Source organism: Physella acuta, unplaced genomic scaffold (assembly GCF_028476545.2).
Source record: "Physella acuta isolate Inbredline_101_S28 unplaced genomic scaffold, ASM2847654v3 ptg000078l, whole genome shotgun sequence".
Taxonomy (NCBI): Eukaryota; Metazoa; Mollusca; class Gastropoda; family Physidae; genus Physella; species Physella acuta.
The window spans coordinates 350808-369345 of record NW_026731598.1 but is presented as its reverse complement, the minus strand read 5'-3'; the positions used below and the strand labels follow the sequence as shown (position 1 = coordinate 369345).

General features: G+C 39.3%; 1 protein-coding gene and 1 long non-coding RNA gene across 2 annotated transcripts; both read right to left on the bottom strand.

Moving 5' to 3' along the window:
- Nucleotides 1-204: 204 nt before the first annotated feature.
- On the bottom strand, nucleotides 205-6509 carry LOC131954531 (uncharacterized). The gene is made up of 4 exons (XR_009388776.1): nucleotides 6445-6509; nucleotides 6065-6181; nucleotides 462-604; nucleotides 205-331 (listed from the first exon to the last, which is right to left on the bottom strand). It is a non-coding gene; the product is annotated as an uncharacterized LOC131954531 (long non-coding RNA).
- A 4592-nt stretch (nucleotides 6510-11101) lies between these two features.
- Nucleotides 11102-16841, bottom strand: LOC131954451 (amiloride-sensitive sodium channel subunit gamma). The gene is made up of 4 exons (XM_059318134.1): nucleotides 16675-16841; nucleotides 12223-12414; nucleotides 11798-11978; nucleotides 11102-11244 (listed from the first exon to the last, which is right to left on the bottom strand). Exons 1-4 carry the CDS (start codon nucleotides 16771-16773, stop codon nucleotides 11102-11104), a joined length of 615 nt encoding a protein of 204 aa, XP_059174117.1. The 5' UTR covers nucleotides 16774-16841.
- Between the last annotated feature and the right edge of the window lie 1697 nt (nucleotides 16842-18538).

Genomic DNA, 18538 nt, shown 5'->3' with positions numbered 1-18538 from the left:
CCCCCCAACGAAATGAAATTTATATAATTTATATAGAAAATATATACTTATACCAGTGTCCGCCCCCTCGAAGAAAGTCTACCGCCCCCCCCCCCCGAAAATTCCAAGTGCCCCCCCCCCCCCCGGAAGAAAAAGTCTGGAAGAAACACTGAACAGGAAACAGGCCAGAGAGTTCCTCACGTACACAGTAGCACTTACCTGCTTGCTGTCTACTCCCAGTCTTTTGGAACTCGCGATAACTCCTGTATAATTCATTGATGACTTTCTCCTTATGGCCATCTCGGCTTATCATTGTTAAAAGCTTTTGTCTTAACTTTTCAGGCAACTGCATCTGCGAAGTACATCTTCTCATCACATTTGTCTTACGTTTTCGTCTCATTACATTTGGTCTATACACGTTGAGGCCATCAAATATTTGGTCTACAATCTACCATTGTTATACCAGCTTTAATATTTTTTACCTGCTTTTTTGGCAACCCAGAAACAATTTTCGCTTCACGTTTTCTTCTGCCAGATTTCGGGGGCGCGGTCGTCTGATGGGTGCTTTGATCACTCGAGGTCACTTGCATTGTAGTGCCAATACTGCTGGTCGAGTTTGAGCTTACTGTCACAATAATTTATTGTTTGTTTAATTTTCTGTCACAATAATGTATTGCTATTTTAATTAACTGTCACAATAATTTATTGCTAGTTAAATTTTCTTTCACAGTAATTTATTGGTAGTTTAATTAACTGTCACAATAATTTAATGTTAGTTTAATTAACTGTCAAAATAATTTAATGTTAGTTTAATTTACTGTCACAATAATTTATTGCTATTTAATTTACTGTCACAATAATTTATTGTTTGTTTAATTTTCTGTCACAATAATTTATTGCTATTTTAATTAACTGTCACAATAATTTATTGTTATTTTAATTAACTGTCACAATAATTTATTGTTTGTTTAATTAACTGTCACAATAATTTATTGTTTGTTTAATTTTCTGTCACAATAATGTATTGCTATTTTAATTAACTGTCACAATAATTTATTGCTAGTTAAATTTTCTGTCACAATAATTTATTGGTAGTTTAATTAACTGTCACAATAATTTAATGTTAGTTTAATTAACTGTCAGAATAATTTAATGTTAGTTTAATTAACTGTCACAATAATTTATTGCTATTTGATTAACGGTCACAATAATTTATTGTTTGTTTAATTTTCTGTCACAATAATTTATTGCTATTTTAATTAACTGTCACAATAATTTATTGTTATTTTAATTAACTGTCACAATAATTTATTGTTTGTTTAATTAACTGTCACAATAATTTATTGTTTGTTTAATTTTCTGTCACAATAATGTATTGCTATTTTAATTAACTGTCACAATAATTTATTGCTAGTTAAATTTTCTGTCACAATAATTTATTGGTAGTTTAATTAACTGTCACAATAATTTAATGTTAGTTTAATTAACTGTCAGAATAATTTAATGTTAGTTTAATTAACTGTCACAATAATTTATTGCTATTTGATTAACGGTCACAATAATTTATTGTTTGTTTAATTTTCTGTCACAATAATTTATTGCTATTTTAATTGTCACAATAATTTATTGTTTGTTTAATTTACTGTCACAATAATTTATTGCTAGTTTAATTAACTGTCACAATAATTTATTGCTAGTTTAATTAACTGTCACAATAATATTTTCTTACTCCAGCTATGGTCAGCACTGATGTAAAAAATAGGTCTTCCAAGGTCTGCACTCAGTGGCGTAGCGAGGTCGGGTGTCACCTGGTGCGGCACTTAATGGTGTCACCCCCCAGAGGTGTAGCGACCCTTCCCGGCACTCGGGGACAAACCTTCAATTTTCCATTTGCACCCCCTCTCAAACTTTCGATTTGCACACCCCCTCAAATGTTCGATTTGCACACCCCCCTTCCCTCCACCCTTGTCGGTATTTGTCAAATTTGCTCTTAAAAGACTTTTTAACACTCGAATTAATCACTTAATTAGTGGAATTATCATTTTTCTCTATATATTTTGCTATTTTTTGCCTTGGTGTCACCCCCCTAAATGGTGTCACCCGGTGCGGTCCGCACCCCCCCCCCCTCGCTACGCCACTGCCTGCACTAGAGGTATAACAATGAACATATGGTATGTAACAGGCAGAACACTCAATATATGGTCAATGCTGGAATTATATTAAAGGGTTAGTTCTAGGGCTAACTAAAGTTAGGGTAAGATTGAGAGGTTCAATAATAGCTGGATACAAGGACGGGGGTCGGGTTAGGGAGAAAGGATAGAATGGTTAAGGAGAATTATATTTAGCTGTCAATTAAACACCTCATAACGAATTAAAAAAAAAATTAAACGCTGCCAAAACGAATGTACGTGATAATGTGGGATTTTAGCAATGCTTTAAGAAAAGCGAACTATGTATAAATAGCGAAGTATATATTAAAGTGATGCTAACTATCAATGATAACTAAAGAAAACATTCTATAATAAATAAACCAAACTATCTATGATAAGTAAAGTAATTATATATGGCAATAAAGCAAATATCTATGATAAGGAAAGCAATTTTCTATGATTTAAACATCAATTATCTATGATATGAAAAGCAATTATCTATGATATGAAAGGCAATCATCTATGAAATCAAAAGCGAAGTAAATGCAATAAGAAAAGCAAAGTGCACATTATACAATCATATCAAGTTGTTACTCAAAACCTTAATTAACTCGCGTGTTAGAAGCGGCAGGATACTGTCACAAGTTGTCTTACATCTGACACAATTTGTCTGACATCTGTCACAAATTATCTGACATCTGTCACAAATGGTCTTACATTTGTCACACATTGTCTTACATATGTCAAACATTGTCTTACATCTGTCATAAATTGTCTTACATCTGTCACTAATTGTCTTACATCTGTCACTAATTGTCTTACATCTGTCACAAATTGTCTTACATCTGTCACAAATTGTCTGACATCTGTCACAAATTGTCTGACATCTGTCACAAGTTGTCTTACATCTGTCACAAATTGTCTTACATCTGTCACAAACTGTCTTACATATGTCACAATTGATCTCATCCTCCCCATCGCTGCAATCATCAAAGTGATCGCACTTGAAAACTTGTGGGATACACAGTCCTGTACTGTTGCACTTAAACCCTTTGCACTCCGCTGCTGGATACAAGGACGGGGGTCGGGGTTTGGGGTAGGGAGAAATGATTGAGTGGGGAAGGAGAATCATATTTAGCTGTCAATTAAACACCTCAAAACGAATTAAAAAAAAAAAATTAAACGCTGTGAAATCTGATGTACACATTGAACTCCGTGGAAAGCGGAACACATTCTCCTATATAGTGTGGCAAAATCTACGCTAGCATGTCCATGCAATGGTCAGATGACAAAACCAATGTCTATACGCCAGCAGCAAGTCACTCAATAAAATATGTTATCCGAGTTGAGGCACAAGTTTGTTTGAATGAGTCCACGTTCACTAGCAGAACAACAGTCACCAGCAGTAGCTTAAATGTGCAGTCTTAATGTGCAGCTTTAATGTGCAGCTTTAATGTGCAGCCTTAATGTGCAGCCTAAAGGTATAGCTTGAATGTGCAACTTTAAAGTGAAGCGTTGTATGTAGTTTTAATGTGCCGCCCTAATATGCAGCGGTAGTGTGCAACCTTTATTTGCAGCCTTATAATTCATACAATGTGAACTACCCTACAAGAGAAATAAATATGATTCGCCTAGCGCTAGCTCGGTGATCTCAAACAAACACGTTTTGAATTAATCAGCAATAATTTTTTTTTAATCATCTCGAAAGGAAATATAAACACGCCATTTTTTCTCATCATAAAATGGGAGAAAGGGCGAGTTCTGAGATAAATTATAGGACTCCTGATATAAACCAATGAGTTAAGTAATACGACGCCTGTTTATAAACCAATGAGTTAAGTCATACGACGCCTGTTATAAACCAATGAGTTAAGTCATACGACGCCTGTTATAAACCAATGAGTTAAGTCATACGACGCCTGTTATAAACAAATTAGTTAAGTCATACGATACCTGTTATAAACCAATGAGTTAAGTCATACGACGCCTGTTATAAACCAATGAGTTAAGTCATACGGCGCTTGTTATAAACCAATGAGTTAAGTCATACGACGCCTGTTATAAACCAATGAGTTAAGTCATACGACGCCTGTTATAAACCAATGAGTTAAGTCATACGACGCCTGTATTAAACCAATGAGTTAAGTCATACGACGCCTGTTATAAACCAATGAGTTAAGTCATACGACGCCTGTTGTAAAGCAACCAAGTAGATACTACCTGGACAGTCTAACTTACACCCAAGTAGATCCTACCTGGACAGTCTAACTTACACTCAAGTAGATCCTACCTGGACAGTCTAACTTACACCCAAGTAGATCCTACCTGGACAGTCTAACTTACACCCAAGTAGATCCTACCTGGACAGTCTAACCAGGAATCAAGTAGATCCTACCTGGACAGTCTAACTTACACCCAAGTAGATCCTACCTGGACAGTCTAACTTACACCCAAGTAGATCCTACCTGGACAGTCTAACTTACACCCAAGTAGATCCTACCTGGACAGTCTAACTAGGAATCAAGTAGATCCTACCTGGACAGTCTAACTTACACCCAAGTAGATCCTACCTGGACAGTCTAACTAGGAATCAAGTAGATCCTACCTGGACAGTCTAACTAGGAATCAAGTAGATCCTACCTGGACAGTCTAACTTACACCCAAGTAGATCCTACCTGGACAGTCTAATTAGGAATCAAGTAGATCCTACCTGGACAGTCTAACTTACACCCAAGTAGATCCTACCTGGACAGTCTAACTAGGAATCAAGTAGATCCTACCTGGACAGTCTAACTTACACCCAAGTAGATCCTACCTGGACAGTCTAACTAGGAATCAAGTAGATCCTACCTGGACAGTCAAACTTACACCCAAGTAGATCCTACCTGGACAGTCTAACTTACACTCAAGTAGATCCTACCTGGACAGTCTAACTTACACCCAAGTAGATCCTACCTGGACAGTCTAACTTACACCCAAGTAGATCCTACCTGGACAGTCTAACTAGGAATCAAGTAGATCTTACCTGGACAGTCTAACTTACACCCAAGTAGATCCTACCTGGACAGTCTAACTTACACCCAAGTAGATCCTACCTGGACAGTCTAACTTACACCCAAGTAGATCCTACCTGGACAGTCTAACTTACACCCAAGTAGATCCTACCTGGACAGTCTAACCAGGAATCAAGTAGATCCTACCTGGACGGTCTAACTTACACCCAAGTAGATTCTACCTGGACAGTCTAACTAGGAATCAAGTAGATCCTACCTGGACAGTCTAACTTACACCCAAGTAGATCCTACCTGGACAGTCTAACTTACACCCAAGTAGATCCTACCTGGACAGTCTAACTTACACCCAAGTAGATCCTACCTGGACAGTCTAACTAGGAACCAAGTAGATCCTACCTGGACAGTCTAACTAGGAATCAAGTAGATCCTACCTGGACAGTCTAACTTACACCCAAGTAGATCCTACCTGGACAGTCTAACTAGGAATCAAGTAGATCCTACCTGGACAGTCTAACTTACACCCAAGTAGATCCTACCTGGACAGTCTAACTTACACCCAAGTAGATCCTACCTGGACAGTCTAACTTACACCCAAGTAGATCCTACCTGGACAGTCTAACTTACACCCAAGTAGATCCTACCTGGACAGTCTAACTTACACCCAAGTAGATCCTACCTGGACAGTCTAACTAGGAATCAAGTAGATCATACCTGGACAGTCTAACTAGGACTCAAGTAGATCCTACCTGGACAGTCTAACTTACACTCAAGTAGATCCTACCTGGACAGTCTAACTTACACTTAAGTAGATCCTACCTGGACAGTCTAACTTACACCCAAGTAGATCCTACCTGGACAGTCTTACTAGGAATCAAGTAGATCCTACCTGGACAGTCTAACTAGGAATCAAGTAGATCCTACCTGGACAGTCTTTTTCGTCTTCCCCATGCAAGCAGTCAGTCAAGGAGTCACACAGCCAAGTGGAGGGGATGCAGCGGCTGGTGTTACACCGGAAGTAGTTCTCTGGACAAGCGACACCTAGCGGGAAATTATTCTACTTTCATTTCACTGGTAAAACATACGCTATGTGACACCCATAGAAATGTAATGCTGTCTATGTGACACCCATAGAATTGTAATGCTGTCTATGTGATACCCCATAGAATTGTAATGTTGTCTATATGATACCCCATATAATTGTAATGATACCCATAGAAATGTAATGTTGTCTATGTGATACCCCATACAAGTATAATGCTGTCTATGCTAGCATTATTTACAACGACTGTCTGTCAACTTACCTGTGCAGTTCTCTTCATCTTGGCTGTCCGGACAGTCGTTCTGTCCGTCACAAAAACTTTCCAGCGCCAAACATCTGTCCGCTGAGCACTTTCTCTTACCGGCCGGACAAATATAATCTGCAGGAGAGACGAGAAGTCTTTTAAGGTCTGCCTCTAACTGGCTTAAATCAATTTAAATGTGCTTCATGTTTTTGCTAATAAAGTCAGGTCTATTGGATAATACACAATGGGCTAGAACATAGATAACTGGACATTACACAATGGACTAGAACATAGACAGTTGGACATTACACAATGGGCTAGAGCAGAGACGATTGGACATTACACAATGGGCCAGAACATAGTTGGGCATTACACATTGGGCTAGAACATAGTTGGACATTACACAATGGGCTAGAACATAGTTGGACATTACACAATGGGCTAGAACAAAAACAGTTGGACATTACACAATGGGCTAGAACATAGTTGGGCATTACACAATGGGCTAGAACAAAAACAGTTGGACATTACACAATGGGCTAGAACATAGTTGGGCATTACACAATGGGCTAGAACATAGTTGGACATTACACAATGGGCTAGAACATAGACAGTTGGACATTACACAATGGGCTAGAACATAGACAGTTGGACATTATACAATGGGCTAGAACATAGTTGGACATTACACAATGGGCTAGAACATAGACAGTTGGACATTACACAATGGGCTAGAACATAGACAGTTGGGCATTACACAATGGGCTAGAACATAGACAGTTGGACATTACACAATGGGCTAGAACATAGTTGGGCATTACACAATGGGCTAGAACATAGACAGTTGGACATTACACAATGGGCTAGAACATAGTTGGACATTACACAATGGGCTAGAACATAGTTGGGCATTACACAATGGGCTAGAACATAGACAGTTGGACATTACACAATGGGCTAGAACATAGTTGGACATTACACAATGGGCTAGAACATAGTTGGACATTACACAATGGGCTAGAACATAGTTGGACATTACACAATGGGCTAGAACAAAAACAGTTGGACATTACACAATGGGCTAGAACATAGACAGTTGGACGTTACACAATGGGCTAGAACATAGTTGGACATTACACAATGGGCTAGAACATAGACAGTTGGACATTATACAATGGGCTAGAACATAGTTGGACATTACACAATGGGCTAGAACATAGACAGTTGGACATTACACAATGGGCTAGAACATAGACAGTTGGGCATTACACAATGGGCTAGAACATAGACAGTTGGACATTACACAATGGGCTAGAACATAGTTGGGCATTACACAATGGGCTAGAACATAGACAGTTGGACATTACACAATGGGCTAGAACATAGTTGGACATTACACAATGGGCTAGAACATAGTTGGGCATTACACAATGGGCTAGAACATAGACAGTTGGACATTACACAATGGGCTAGAACATAGTTGGACATTACACAATGGGCTAGAACATAGTTGGACATTACACAATGGGCTAGAACATAGTTGGACATTACACAATGGGCTAGAACAAAAACAGTTGGACATTACACAATGGGCTAGAACATAGACAGTTGGACGTTACACAATGGGCTAGAACATAGTTGGACATTACACAATGGGCTAGAACATAGTTGGACATTACACAATGGGCTAGAACATAGTTGGACATTACACAATGGGCTAGAACATAGACAGTTGGACATTACACAATGGGCTAGAACATAGTTGGACATTATACAATGGGCTAGAACATAGTTGGACATTACACAATGGGCTAGAACATAGTTGGACATTACACAATGGGCTAGAACATAGTTGGACATTATACAATGGGCTAGAACATAGTTGGACATTACACAATGGGCTAGAACAAAAACAGTTGGACATTACACAATGGGCTAGAACATAGTTGGGCATTACACAATGGGCTAGAACATAGTTGGGCATTACACAATGGGCTAGAACATAGTTGGACATTACACAATGGGCTAGAACATAGACAGTTGGACATTACACAATGGGCTAGAACATAGACAGTTGGACATTACACAATGGGCTAGAACATAGTTGGACATTACACAATGGGCTAGAACATAGACAGTTGGACATTACACAATGGGCTAGAACATAGACAGTTGGGCATTACACAATGGGCTAGAACATAGACAGTTGGACATTACACAATGGGCTAGAACATAGTTGGGCATTACACAATGGGCTAGAACATAGACAGTTGGACATTACACAATGGGCTAGAACATAGTTGGGCATTACACAATGGGCTAGAACATAGACAGTTGGACGTTACACAATGGGCTAGAACATAGTTGGACATTACACAATGGGCTAGAACATAGTTGGACATTACACAATGGGCTAGAACATAGACAGTTGGACATTACACAATGGGCTAGAACATAGTTGGACATTATACAATGGGCTAGAACATAGTTGGACATTACACAATGGGCTAGAACATAGTTGGACATTACACAATGGGCTAGAACATAGTTGGACATTATACAATGGGCTAGAACATAGTTGGACATTACACAATGGGCTAGAACAAAAACAGTTGGACAGTACACAATGGGCTAGAACATAGTTGGGCATTATACAATGGGCTAGAACATAGTTGGGCATTACACAATGGGCTAGAACATAGTTGGGCATTACACAATGGGCTAGAACATAGTTGGACATTATACTATGGGCTAGAACAGGGGTCTCCAAACTACGGCCCGCGGGCCGGATGCGGCCCGCGAGGTCCTTTCATCCGGCCCGCAGAGATCTCTTTGTCTTCAGAAAATATGTTTGTTGATGATGGCTGAGGAACTTGCCCAGAAAAATCAAAGACATGCCTGAAAGAAACTGGCCCCCGAACTGAAATTTGATAGTTAATGCGGCCCTCGGACTGAAAAGTTTGGAGACCCCTGGGCTAGAACATAGTTGGACATTACACAATGGGCTAGAACATAGACAGTTGGACATTACACAATGGGCTAGAACATAGTTGGACATTACACAATGGGCTAGAACATAGACAGTTGGACATTACACAATGGGCTAGAACTTAGACAGTTGGACATTACACAATGGGCTAGAACTTAGACAGTTGGACATTACACAATGGGCTAGAACATAGACAGTTGGGCATTACACAATGGGCTAGAACACAGTTGGACATTACACAATGGGCTAGAACATAGTTGGACATTACACAATGGGCTAGAACATAGTTGGGCATTACACAATGGGCTAGAACATAGTTGGACATTACACAATGGGCTAGAACATAGTTGGACATTACACAATGGGCTAGAACAAAAACAGTTGGACATTACACAATGGGCTAGAACATAGACAGTTGGACATTACACAATGGGCTAGAACATAGTTGGACATTACACAATGGGCTAGAACATAGTTGGACATTACACAATGGGCTAGAACATAGTTGGGCATTACACAATGGGCTAGAACATAGTTGGGCATTACACAATGGGCTAGAACATAGTTGGACATTACACAATGGGCTAGAACATAGACAGTTGGACATTATACAATGGGCTAGAACATAGTTGGACATTACACAATGGGCTAGAACATAGTTGGACATTACACAATGGGCTAGAACATAGTTGGGCATTACACAATGGGCTAGAACATAGTTGGACATTACACAATGGGCTAGAACATAGTTGGACATTACACAATGGGCTAGAACATAGACAGTTGGACATTATACAATGGGCTAGAACATAGTTGGACATTACACAATGGGCTAGAACATAGTTGGACATTACACAATGGGCTAGAACATAGTTGGACATTACACAATGGGCTAGAACATAGACAGTTGGACATTATACAATGGGCTAGAACATAGTTGGACATTACACAATGGGCTAGAACATAGTTGGGCATTACACAATGGGCTAGAACTTAGACAGTTGGACATTATACAATGGGCTAGAACATAGTTGGATATTACACAATGGGCTAGAACATAGTTGGACATTACACAATGGGCTAGAACATAGTTGGACATTATACAATGGGCTAGAATATAGTTGGACATTACACAATGGGCTAGAACATAGTTGGGCATTACACAATGGGCTAGAACTTAGACAGTTGGACATTATACAATGGGCTAGAACATAGTTGGACATTACACAATGGGCTAGAACATAGTTGGACATTACACAATGGGCTAGAACATAGTTGGACATTATACAATGGGCTAGAATATAGTTGGACATTACACAATGGGCTAGAACATAGTTGGGCATTACACAATGGGCTAGAGCAGAGACGATTGGACATTACACAATGAGCTAGAGCAGAGACGATTGGACATTACACAATGAGCTAGAGCAGAGACGATTGGACATTACACAATGAGCTAGAGCAGAGACGATTGGACATTACACAATGAGCTAGAGCAGAGACGATTGGACATTACACAATGAGCTAGAGCAGAGACGATTGGACATTACACAATGGGCTGGAATAGAGAGGATTTGATGTGCTGCAGTGCTTTGTTCCTCAGGGGCTTCACACAGACACACACATACACACAAACACACACACATACACACACGCACACACACATATATTTATATATATATATATTTATAAACTTAGATCTAGTGTTTTCCTACCGGCGCAGTTTGCCTCATCATCATTATTGTTGCAATCATCAATGCCATCACAAACGAAACCTTTAGAAACACAACGGCCATTGCTGCACTGGAAGTCACTCTCTGTACATGTCTCTGAAAGGTCGAGCAACATTGACGTTGTGGCAACATTTCTCAAAGTTTACCTTCAAATTTTACTGCGTGTTAACATCGTGCTGTCGGTTGGTTGTGGTATACTGTTATGTTGTCCATGTGGGTGATTCGGATACCCAGGATTTACATTCGAACACCCTGGATTTACCTTCGAATACCCACGATTTACCTTCAAATACCCAAGATTTACCTTCGAATACCTAGCAGTTACATTCGAATACCCAGGATTTAGAATACACAGGATTTACCTTTGAACACCATGGATTCACCTTCGAATATCCAAGATTTACCTTCGAATATCCAGGATTTACCTTCGAATACCCAAGATTTAGAATACCCAGGATTTACATTCGAATACCCACAATTTACCTTCGAACACCCAGGATTTACCTTCGAACACCCAGATTTACCTTCGAATATCCACAATTTACCTTCGAACACCCAGATTTACCTTCGAATACCCACGATTTACCTTCGAATACCCAAGATTTACCTTCGAATACCCACGATTTACCTTCAAATACCCAAGATTTACCTTCGAATACCCAGGATTTGAGCGTGGCTTTAAAAAGAATGTCGTCACTCTCTGGCTGGACAAATTTTTCGAGTGCTTTGTACGGCTCGTGCCTGGCGCTACTCTGTCGGATGGGGTTCAAGTTGCAGATAGTCACACTGGGGAACTCCAACTCCACGGAGGCTTTCAGATCTAGCTTCACCTGTACACATATCTTCAGTTACTTCACGAAAATCATGTTAGCACTGTCAAATAAACCACTGACAGCACACGATCTACAATTCTATGTCACAAAAGATGATCACGAGAAGATGACGTAACGACAATCACAGATGATGACGTTATAAAGTTGATCACGAAAAGATGACGTGACAATGATCATGTGAAGCTGACGTGACAACGACCACTTGAAGCTGACGTGACAACGATCACGTGACGTGACATACCTCCACTGGATAAGAGTAGTACCGCTCCAGTAACCAGTAGCACTGGACGATAGAGTAGGCCAGGAAACCAAGGACCAGAACTGACCAGGCCAGTTTTTTCAGAGCAGACGTCGAGTTGTAGATGAGGACGATGGGGGTAAAACTGGTCTCGGTCAAGAACAGGGACAATTCGTCCCTCACGCTGGTCGTCTGCTGGAAACATTGTGGGATTGTTGCAAACATATAGCTTCAATGTTACAAACATATAGTCTCAATGTTACAAACATATAGTCTCAATGTTACAAACATATGGTCTCAATGTTACAAACATATAGTCTCAATGCTACAAACATATGGTCTCAATGTTACAAATATATAGTCTCATTGTTACAAACATATGGTCTCATTGTTACAAACATATAGTCTCAATGTTACAAACATATAGTCTCAATGTTACAAACATATGGTCTCAATGTTACAAACATATGGTCTCATTGTTACAAATATATGGTCTCAATGTTACAAACATATAGTCTCAATGCTACAAACATATGGTCTCAATGTTACAAACATATGGTCTCAATGTTACAAACATATAGTCTCAATGTTACAAACATATGGACTCATTGTTACAAACATATAGTCTCAATGTTACAAACATATGGTCTCAATGTTACAAACATATGGTCTCATATTGTTATAAAGATATAGTTTAATTGTTACAAACATATGGTGTCAAAGCTAAGAATGTTGGGTTCTCTACCAACAAAGCTAAGAATGTTGGGTTCTCTACCAACAAAGCTAAAATGTTGGGTTCTCTACTAACAAAGCTAAGAATGTTGGGTTCTCTACTAACAAAGCTAAAATGTTTGGTTCTCTACTAACAAAGCTAAAAATGTTGGGTTCTCTAATAACAAAGCTAAGAATGTTTGGTTCTCTACCAACAAAGCTAAGGATGTTGGGTTCTCTACTAACAAAGCTAAGAATGTTGGGTTCTCTACTAACAAAGCTAAAATGTTGGGTTCTCTACTAACAAAGCTAAAAATGTTGGGTTCTCTACTAACAAAGCTAAAATGTTGGGTTCTCTACTAACAAAGCTAAAATGTTGGGTTCTCTACTAACAAAGCTAACAATGTTGGGTTCTCTACTAACAAAGCTAAGGATGTAGGGTTCTCTACTAACAAAGCTAAAGTGTTGGGTTCTCTACTAACAAAGCTAAAAATGTTGGGTTCTCTACTAACAAAGCTAAGAATGTAGGGTTCTCTACTAACAAAGCTAAGAATGTAGGGTTCTCTACTAACAAAGCTAAGAATGTTTGGTTCTCTACTAACAAAGCTAAGAATGTTTGGTTCTCTACTAACAAAGCTAAAAATGTTGGGTTCTCTACTAACAAAGCTAAGGATGTTGGGTTCTCTACTAACAAAGCTAACAATGTTGGGTTCTCTACTAACAAAGCTAAAATGTTTGGTTCTCTACTAACAAAGCTAAGAATGTAGGGTTCTCTACTAACAAAGCTAAGAATGTTTGGTTCTCTACTAACAAAGCTAAGAATGTTTGGTTCTCTACTAACAAAGCTAACAATGTTTGGTTCTCTACCAACAAAGCTAAAAATGTTTGGTTCTCTACTAACAAAGCTAAAATGTTGGGTTCTCTACTAACAAAGCTAAAATGTTGGGTTCTCTGCTAACAAAGCTAAGAATGTTTGGTTCTCTACTAACAAAGCTAACAATGTTTGGTTCTCTACCAACAAAGCTAAAAATGTTGGGTTCTCTACTAACAAAGCTAACAATGTAGGGTTCTCTACTAACAAAGCTAAGAATGTTGGGTTCTCTACCAACAAAGCTAAAATGTTGGGTTCTCTACTAACAAAGCTAACAATGTAGGGTTCTCTACTAACAAAGCTAAGAATGTTTGGTTCTCTACTAACAAAGCTAAGAATGTTTGGTTCTCTACTAACAAAGCTAACAATGTTTGGTTCTCTACCAACAAAGCTAAAAATGTTGGGTTCTCTACTAACAAAGCTAACAATGTAGGGTTCTCTACTAACAAAGCTAAAATGTTTGGTTCTCTACTAACAAAGCTGAGGATGTTGGGTTCTCTACTAACAAAGCTAACAATATAGGGTTCTCTACTAACAAAGCTAACAATGTTGGGTTCTCTACTAACAAAGCTAAGGATGTTGGGTTCTCTACTAACAAAGCTAACAATGTTGGGTTCTCTACTAACAAAGCTAAGAATGTTGGGTTCTCTACCAACAAAGCTCTACGTTGAACTGGCAGTCTGTTATCTCTCAAAAGCTTTTGCCGCCTGCCACTGAATGAACTCCATCCCAGATAAAATGTAAAACAACCATAACTAGGGTCAAACAAACGAGGAAAATGACATAAAAACGTGCGGTTAACTTTATTACATTTATGAACAGCACCCAACCCCATCCCCCCCCCCCACCCCGTTTTGTCGCTGAATCTGGGGTACTATAAATCCACTAGTAATTTCATCTTAACATAACTAAAATCAATATCGACCTATTTAGCCAGGCATGAAATAGTCCAGCAAAAACATTCAGCGGTATTAATATACTGACATGTTAAACAATAGATTTTTAAAAAGCCAGTACAACAAAAACGAACTTGGAAATTATTTGAAAAGTGATGAACGGATTGATAAAAATCAAAAGGAAATCTGTCAACATATATAAATGAAAGTATTTGTATGTTTGTTTATATATTTTTATGCATTACTACACCTTTCATCCGAAAGCCATGAAACTTTGGGAAGTTGATGGCAATAGGGAAAAGAGATTTTATTTCGGAGGGGAGGCGCTCTGGTAGGTGCGATTTGGCGCCCAGAGTACCTCATCGGCAATCTCAGTACCTGCGATTTGGCGCCCAGCGTACCTCATCGGCTATCTCAGTACCTGCGATTTGTCGCCCAGAGTACCTCATCGGCTATCTCAGTACCTGCACCCTGCACGGTGGGTCAAAGGTAACTTGATTTAAGGGTGTAACAGCACCAGACGGGTGGCCCGGGGCAAACCCACGTGATTTATGGCGCCTACGTTCGTCTTAAAGAGTGCAAACACTAGATACGGTGGGCTACTGTAATCGTTGAGTAAATTGAATCAGGCGTGAGTAAATTGAATCAGGCGCGTCTACCGGAGCCCCGACGGTCGGGTAACTAGGAGCACCCTGGGCCTCACTGTGAGCACTATAGCGCCTATATTGTCTTTAAAGAGCACTCTACAAAAGGGACAAGGTGGGCCACTACATTTGATGACTAACCGAAACATGGGACGCATTCCTATGGTAGTGTAACCGGGTGCTACTGAGAGCTCCCATCAGTAGCCGGGCTGTGTTCTAACTCACTATCCAGGAGGTTGATAAACGTGGGTCTAGGCGGTGATGCCAACAAACCTAGCCCCCAACAACTAGTATACAATAAAAATAGCGCCGGCGTTGTTAACATTGAAATTATTTAGTTTTAGAAAACAAGGTCGTGCTTCTAAACATACACGTTGTTAACACAGTGATGAAATCATAAAATGTTAAGTCAGTTTGTATAAAAAGAACAAGTCCTGTGAGTAGAAACAGGTAATTTAAAGATTTGACCAACTCGACAAAATATAAAGATTTGACCAACTCTTCAAAATGTAAAGATTTGACCAACTCGAGAAAATGTAAAGATTTGACCAACTCGAGAAAATGTAAAGATTTGACCAACTCGAGAAAATGTAAAGATTTGACCAACACGACAAAATGTAAAGATTTGTCCAACTCTTCAAAATGTAAAGATTTGACCAACTCCTCAAAATGTAAAGATTTGACCAACTCCTCAAAATGTAAAGATTTGACCAACTCCTCAAAATGTAAAGATTTGACCAACTCGACAAAATGTAAAGATTTGACCAACACCCCAAAATGTAAAGATTTGACCAACTCGACAAAATGTAAAGATTTGACTAACTCGACAAAATGTAAAGATTTGACCAACTAGCCAGAATCTAAAAATTTGACCAACTCTTGAAAATGTAAAGATTTGACCAACTCCTCAAAATGTAAAGATTTGACCAACTCCTCAAAATGTAAAGATTTGACCAACTCGACAAAATGTAAAGATTTGACCAACACCCCAAAATGTAAAGATTTGACCAACTCGACAAAATGTAAAGATTTGACTAACTCGACAAAATGTAAAGATTTGACCAACTCGACAAAATGTAAAGATTTGACCAACTAGCCAGAATCTAAAGATTTGACCAACTCTTGAAAATGTAAAGATTTGACCAACTCTTCAAAATGTAAAGATTTGACCAACTAGCCAGAATCTAAAGATTTGACCAACTCGGAAGAGCATACTACTGGCGAAATTTAAACAAGGCTATACAAGCTAGGATTCGAACGCAAGCCGAAGCTAACTAAATAACTTATTTAACTTAAGTAACCGCGGATATTTTAGACAATTAAAAAAATTCACCTCTTTGAAAGCGTTTATGACTTTCTGTTTTTTTCCCCTGTCCGTGGATCCCAAACGGACTGCTGCCTCCTGCCACATGTTTCCTGTTGGCTGTTTCATGAGTCACCTTCAAGCTGTTGGCTGTTTCGTGAGTCACCTTCAAGCTGCTGGCTGTTTCATGAGTCACCTTCAAGATGTTGGCTGTTTCATGAGTCACCTTCAAGATGTTGGCTGTTTCATGAGTCACCTTCAAGATGTTGGCTGTTTCATGAGTCACCTTCAAGATGTTGGCTGTTTCATGAGTCACCTTCAAGATGTTGGCTGTTTCATGAGTCACCTTCAAGATGTTGGCTGTTTCATGAGTCACCTTCAAGCTGTTGGCTGTTTCATGAGTCACCTTCAAGTATGCTTACAAGAAATTCAGGAAATAACTTTAAGATTCACATTTCGCACAGCTTAATGAATGTGTTTTGTACAAATGTATTCATTAAAAAAGAACCAGCATCACAATAACTGTCGAACCTGCGTAGTTGCTGTGTTTTAATGTTGAACCTGTGTGTGGTTGCTGTGTTTTAATGTTGAACCTGTGTGTGGTTGCTGTGTTTTAAAGTTGAACCTGTGTGTGGTTGCTGTGTTTTAAAGTCAAACCTGTGTGTGGTTGCTGTGTTTTAAAGTCAAACCTGTGTGTGGTTGCTGTGTTTTAAAGTTGAACCTGTGTGTGGTTGCTGTGTTTTAAACTGTCGCTTGGAGTGGTGGCTGTCTGATGTTGTAGACAAGAAGTTTTAGAACAGGAACCTGTACTCTGGCACACAGCGAGGTACGGGGATTTTGTTATCCTGTTCCGGTCAGAGCTCAGGAAATTCTTTTGAAATGGGAGACTGTGAACACATTGACTGATTCAACAATTGGGACCACGAGTTGTATCCCCGGATAGAGTGACTGAAGTTTGAGTTGCGTCCCTGATTAAAGAACGGGTTGCGAGAGGTGGGTTCTGTCTGGTGACAGTAGCGCGAGCACCAGCGGCCTGTGTTGCTTCATCATTAGCATAATTGCTCATTAGCATAATTTTTTAACCTCGTCCCTCAGTTGGTCAACGTGCATTTGTTGATGCCACAATGTCGTTAGTGATTACGTCATGTTCTGCTAAATTCATCTCTTGGTGAAGTCATGTTCTGCTGGTCAGGTCTTGGTGAAGTCATGTTCTGCTAGTCATGTCTTGGTGAAGTCATGTTCTGGTGAAGTAATGCTCTTTTAAAGTCATGTCGTAAATTCATATTGGATTGTTGAACTTCTTCATATAGTTTCCTCGGGCAAAACCTTTCAAGCTGAAGTCAACTTTCATACCTTAACGCCTTCTAATATGTAGGACCTCACACAACTAATGTGTAGGACCTCACACAACTAATGTGTAGGACCTCACACAACTAATGTGTAGGACCTCACACACCTAATGTGTAGGACCTCACACAACTAATGTGTAGGACCTCACACACCTAATTTGTAGGACCTCACACGCCTAATGTGTAGGACTTGATACACTAAATGTGTAAGACCTCACACACCTAATGTATAGGACCTTACACACCTAATGTGTAGGACCTCACAAACCTAATGTGTAGGACCTCACATACCTTCTAATGTGTAGGACCTCACACACTTAATGTGTGGGACCTCACACAATTAATGTGTAGGACCTCACACACCTAATGTGTAGGACCTCACACAATTAATGTGTAGGACCTCACACACCTAATGTGTAGGACCTCACACAATTAATGTGTAGGACCTCACACACCTAATGTGTAGGGACCAACAAACCTAATGTGTAGGACCTCACACACCTAATGTGTAGGACCTCACACACCTAATGTGTAGGACCTCACAC

Coding starts and splice junctions, on each gene's coding strand:
- LOC131954451 (XM_059318134.1), bottom strand. CDS start 16,773: ATGAAACAGCCAACAGGAAACATGTGGCAGGAGGCAGCAGTCCGTTTG. Junction 11,979..12,222: donor ACTACTCTTATCCAGTGGAG/GTATGTCACGTC, acceptor ATATGTGTACAG/GTGAAGCTAGATCTGAAAGC. Junction 11,245..11,797: donor CAAATCCTGGGTATTCGAAG/GTAAATCTTGGG, acceptor TCGACCTTTCAG/AGACATGTACAGAGAGTGAC.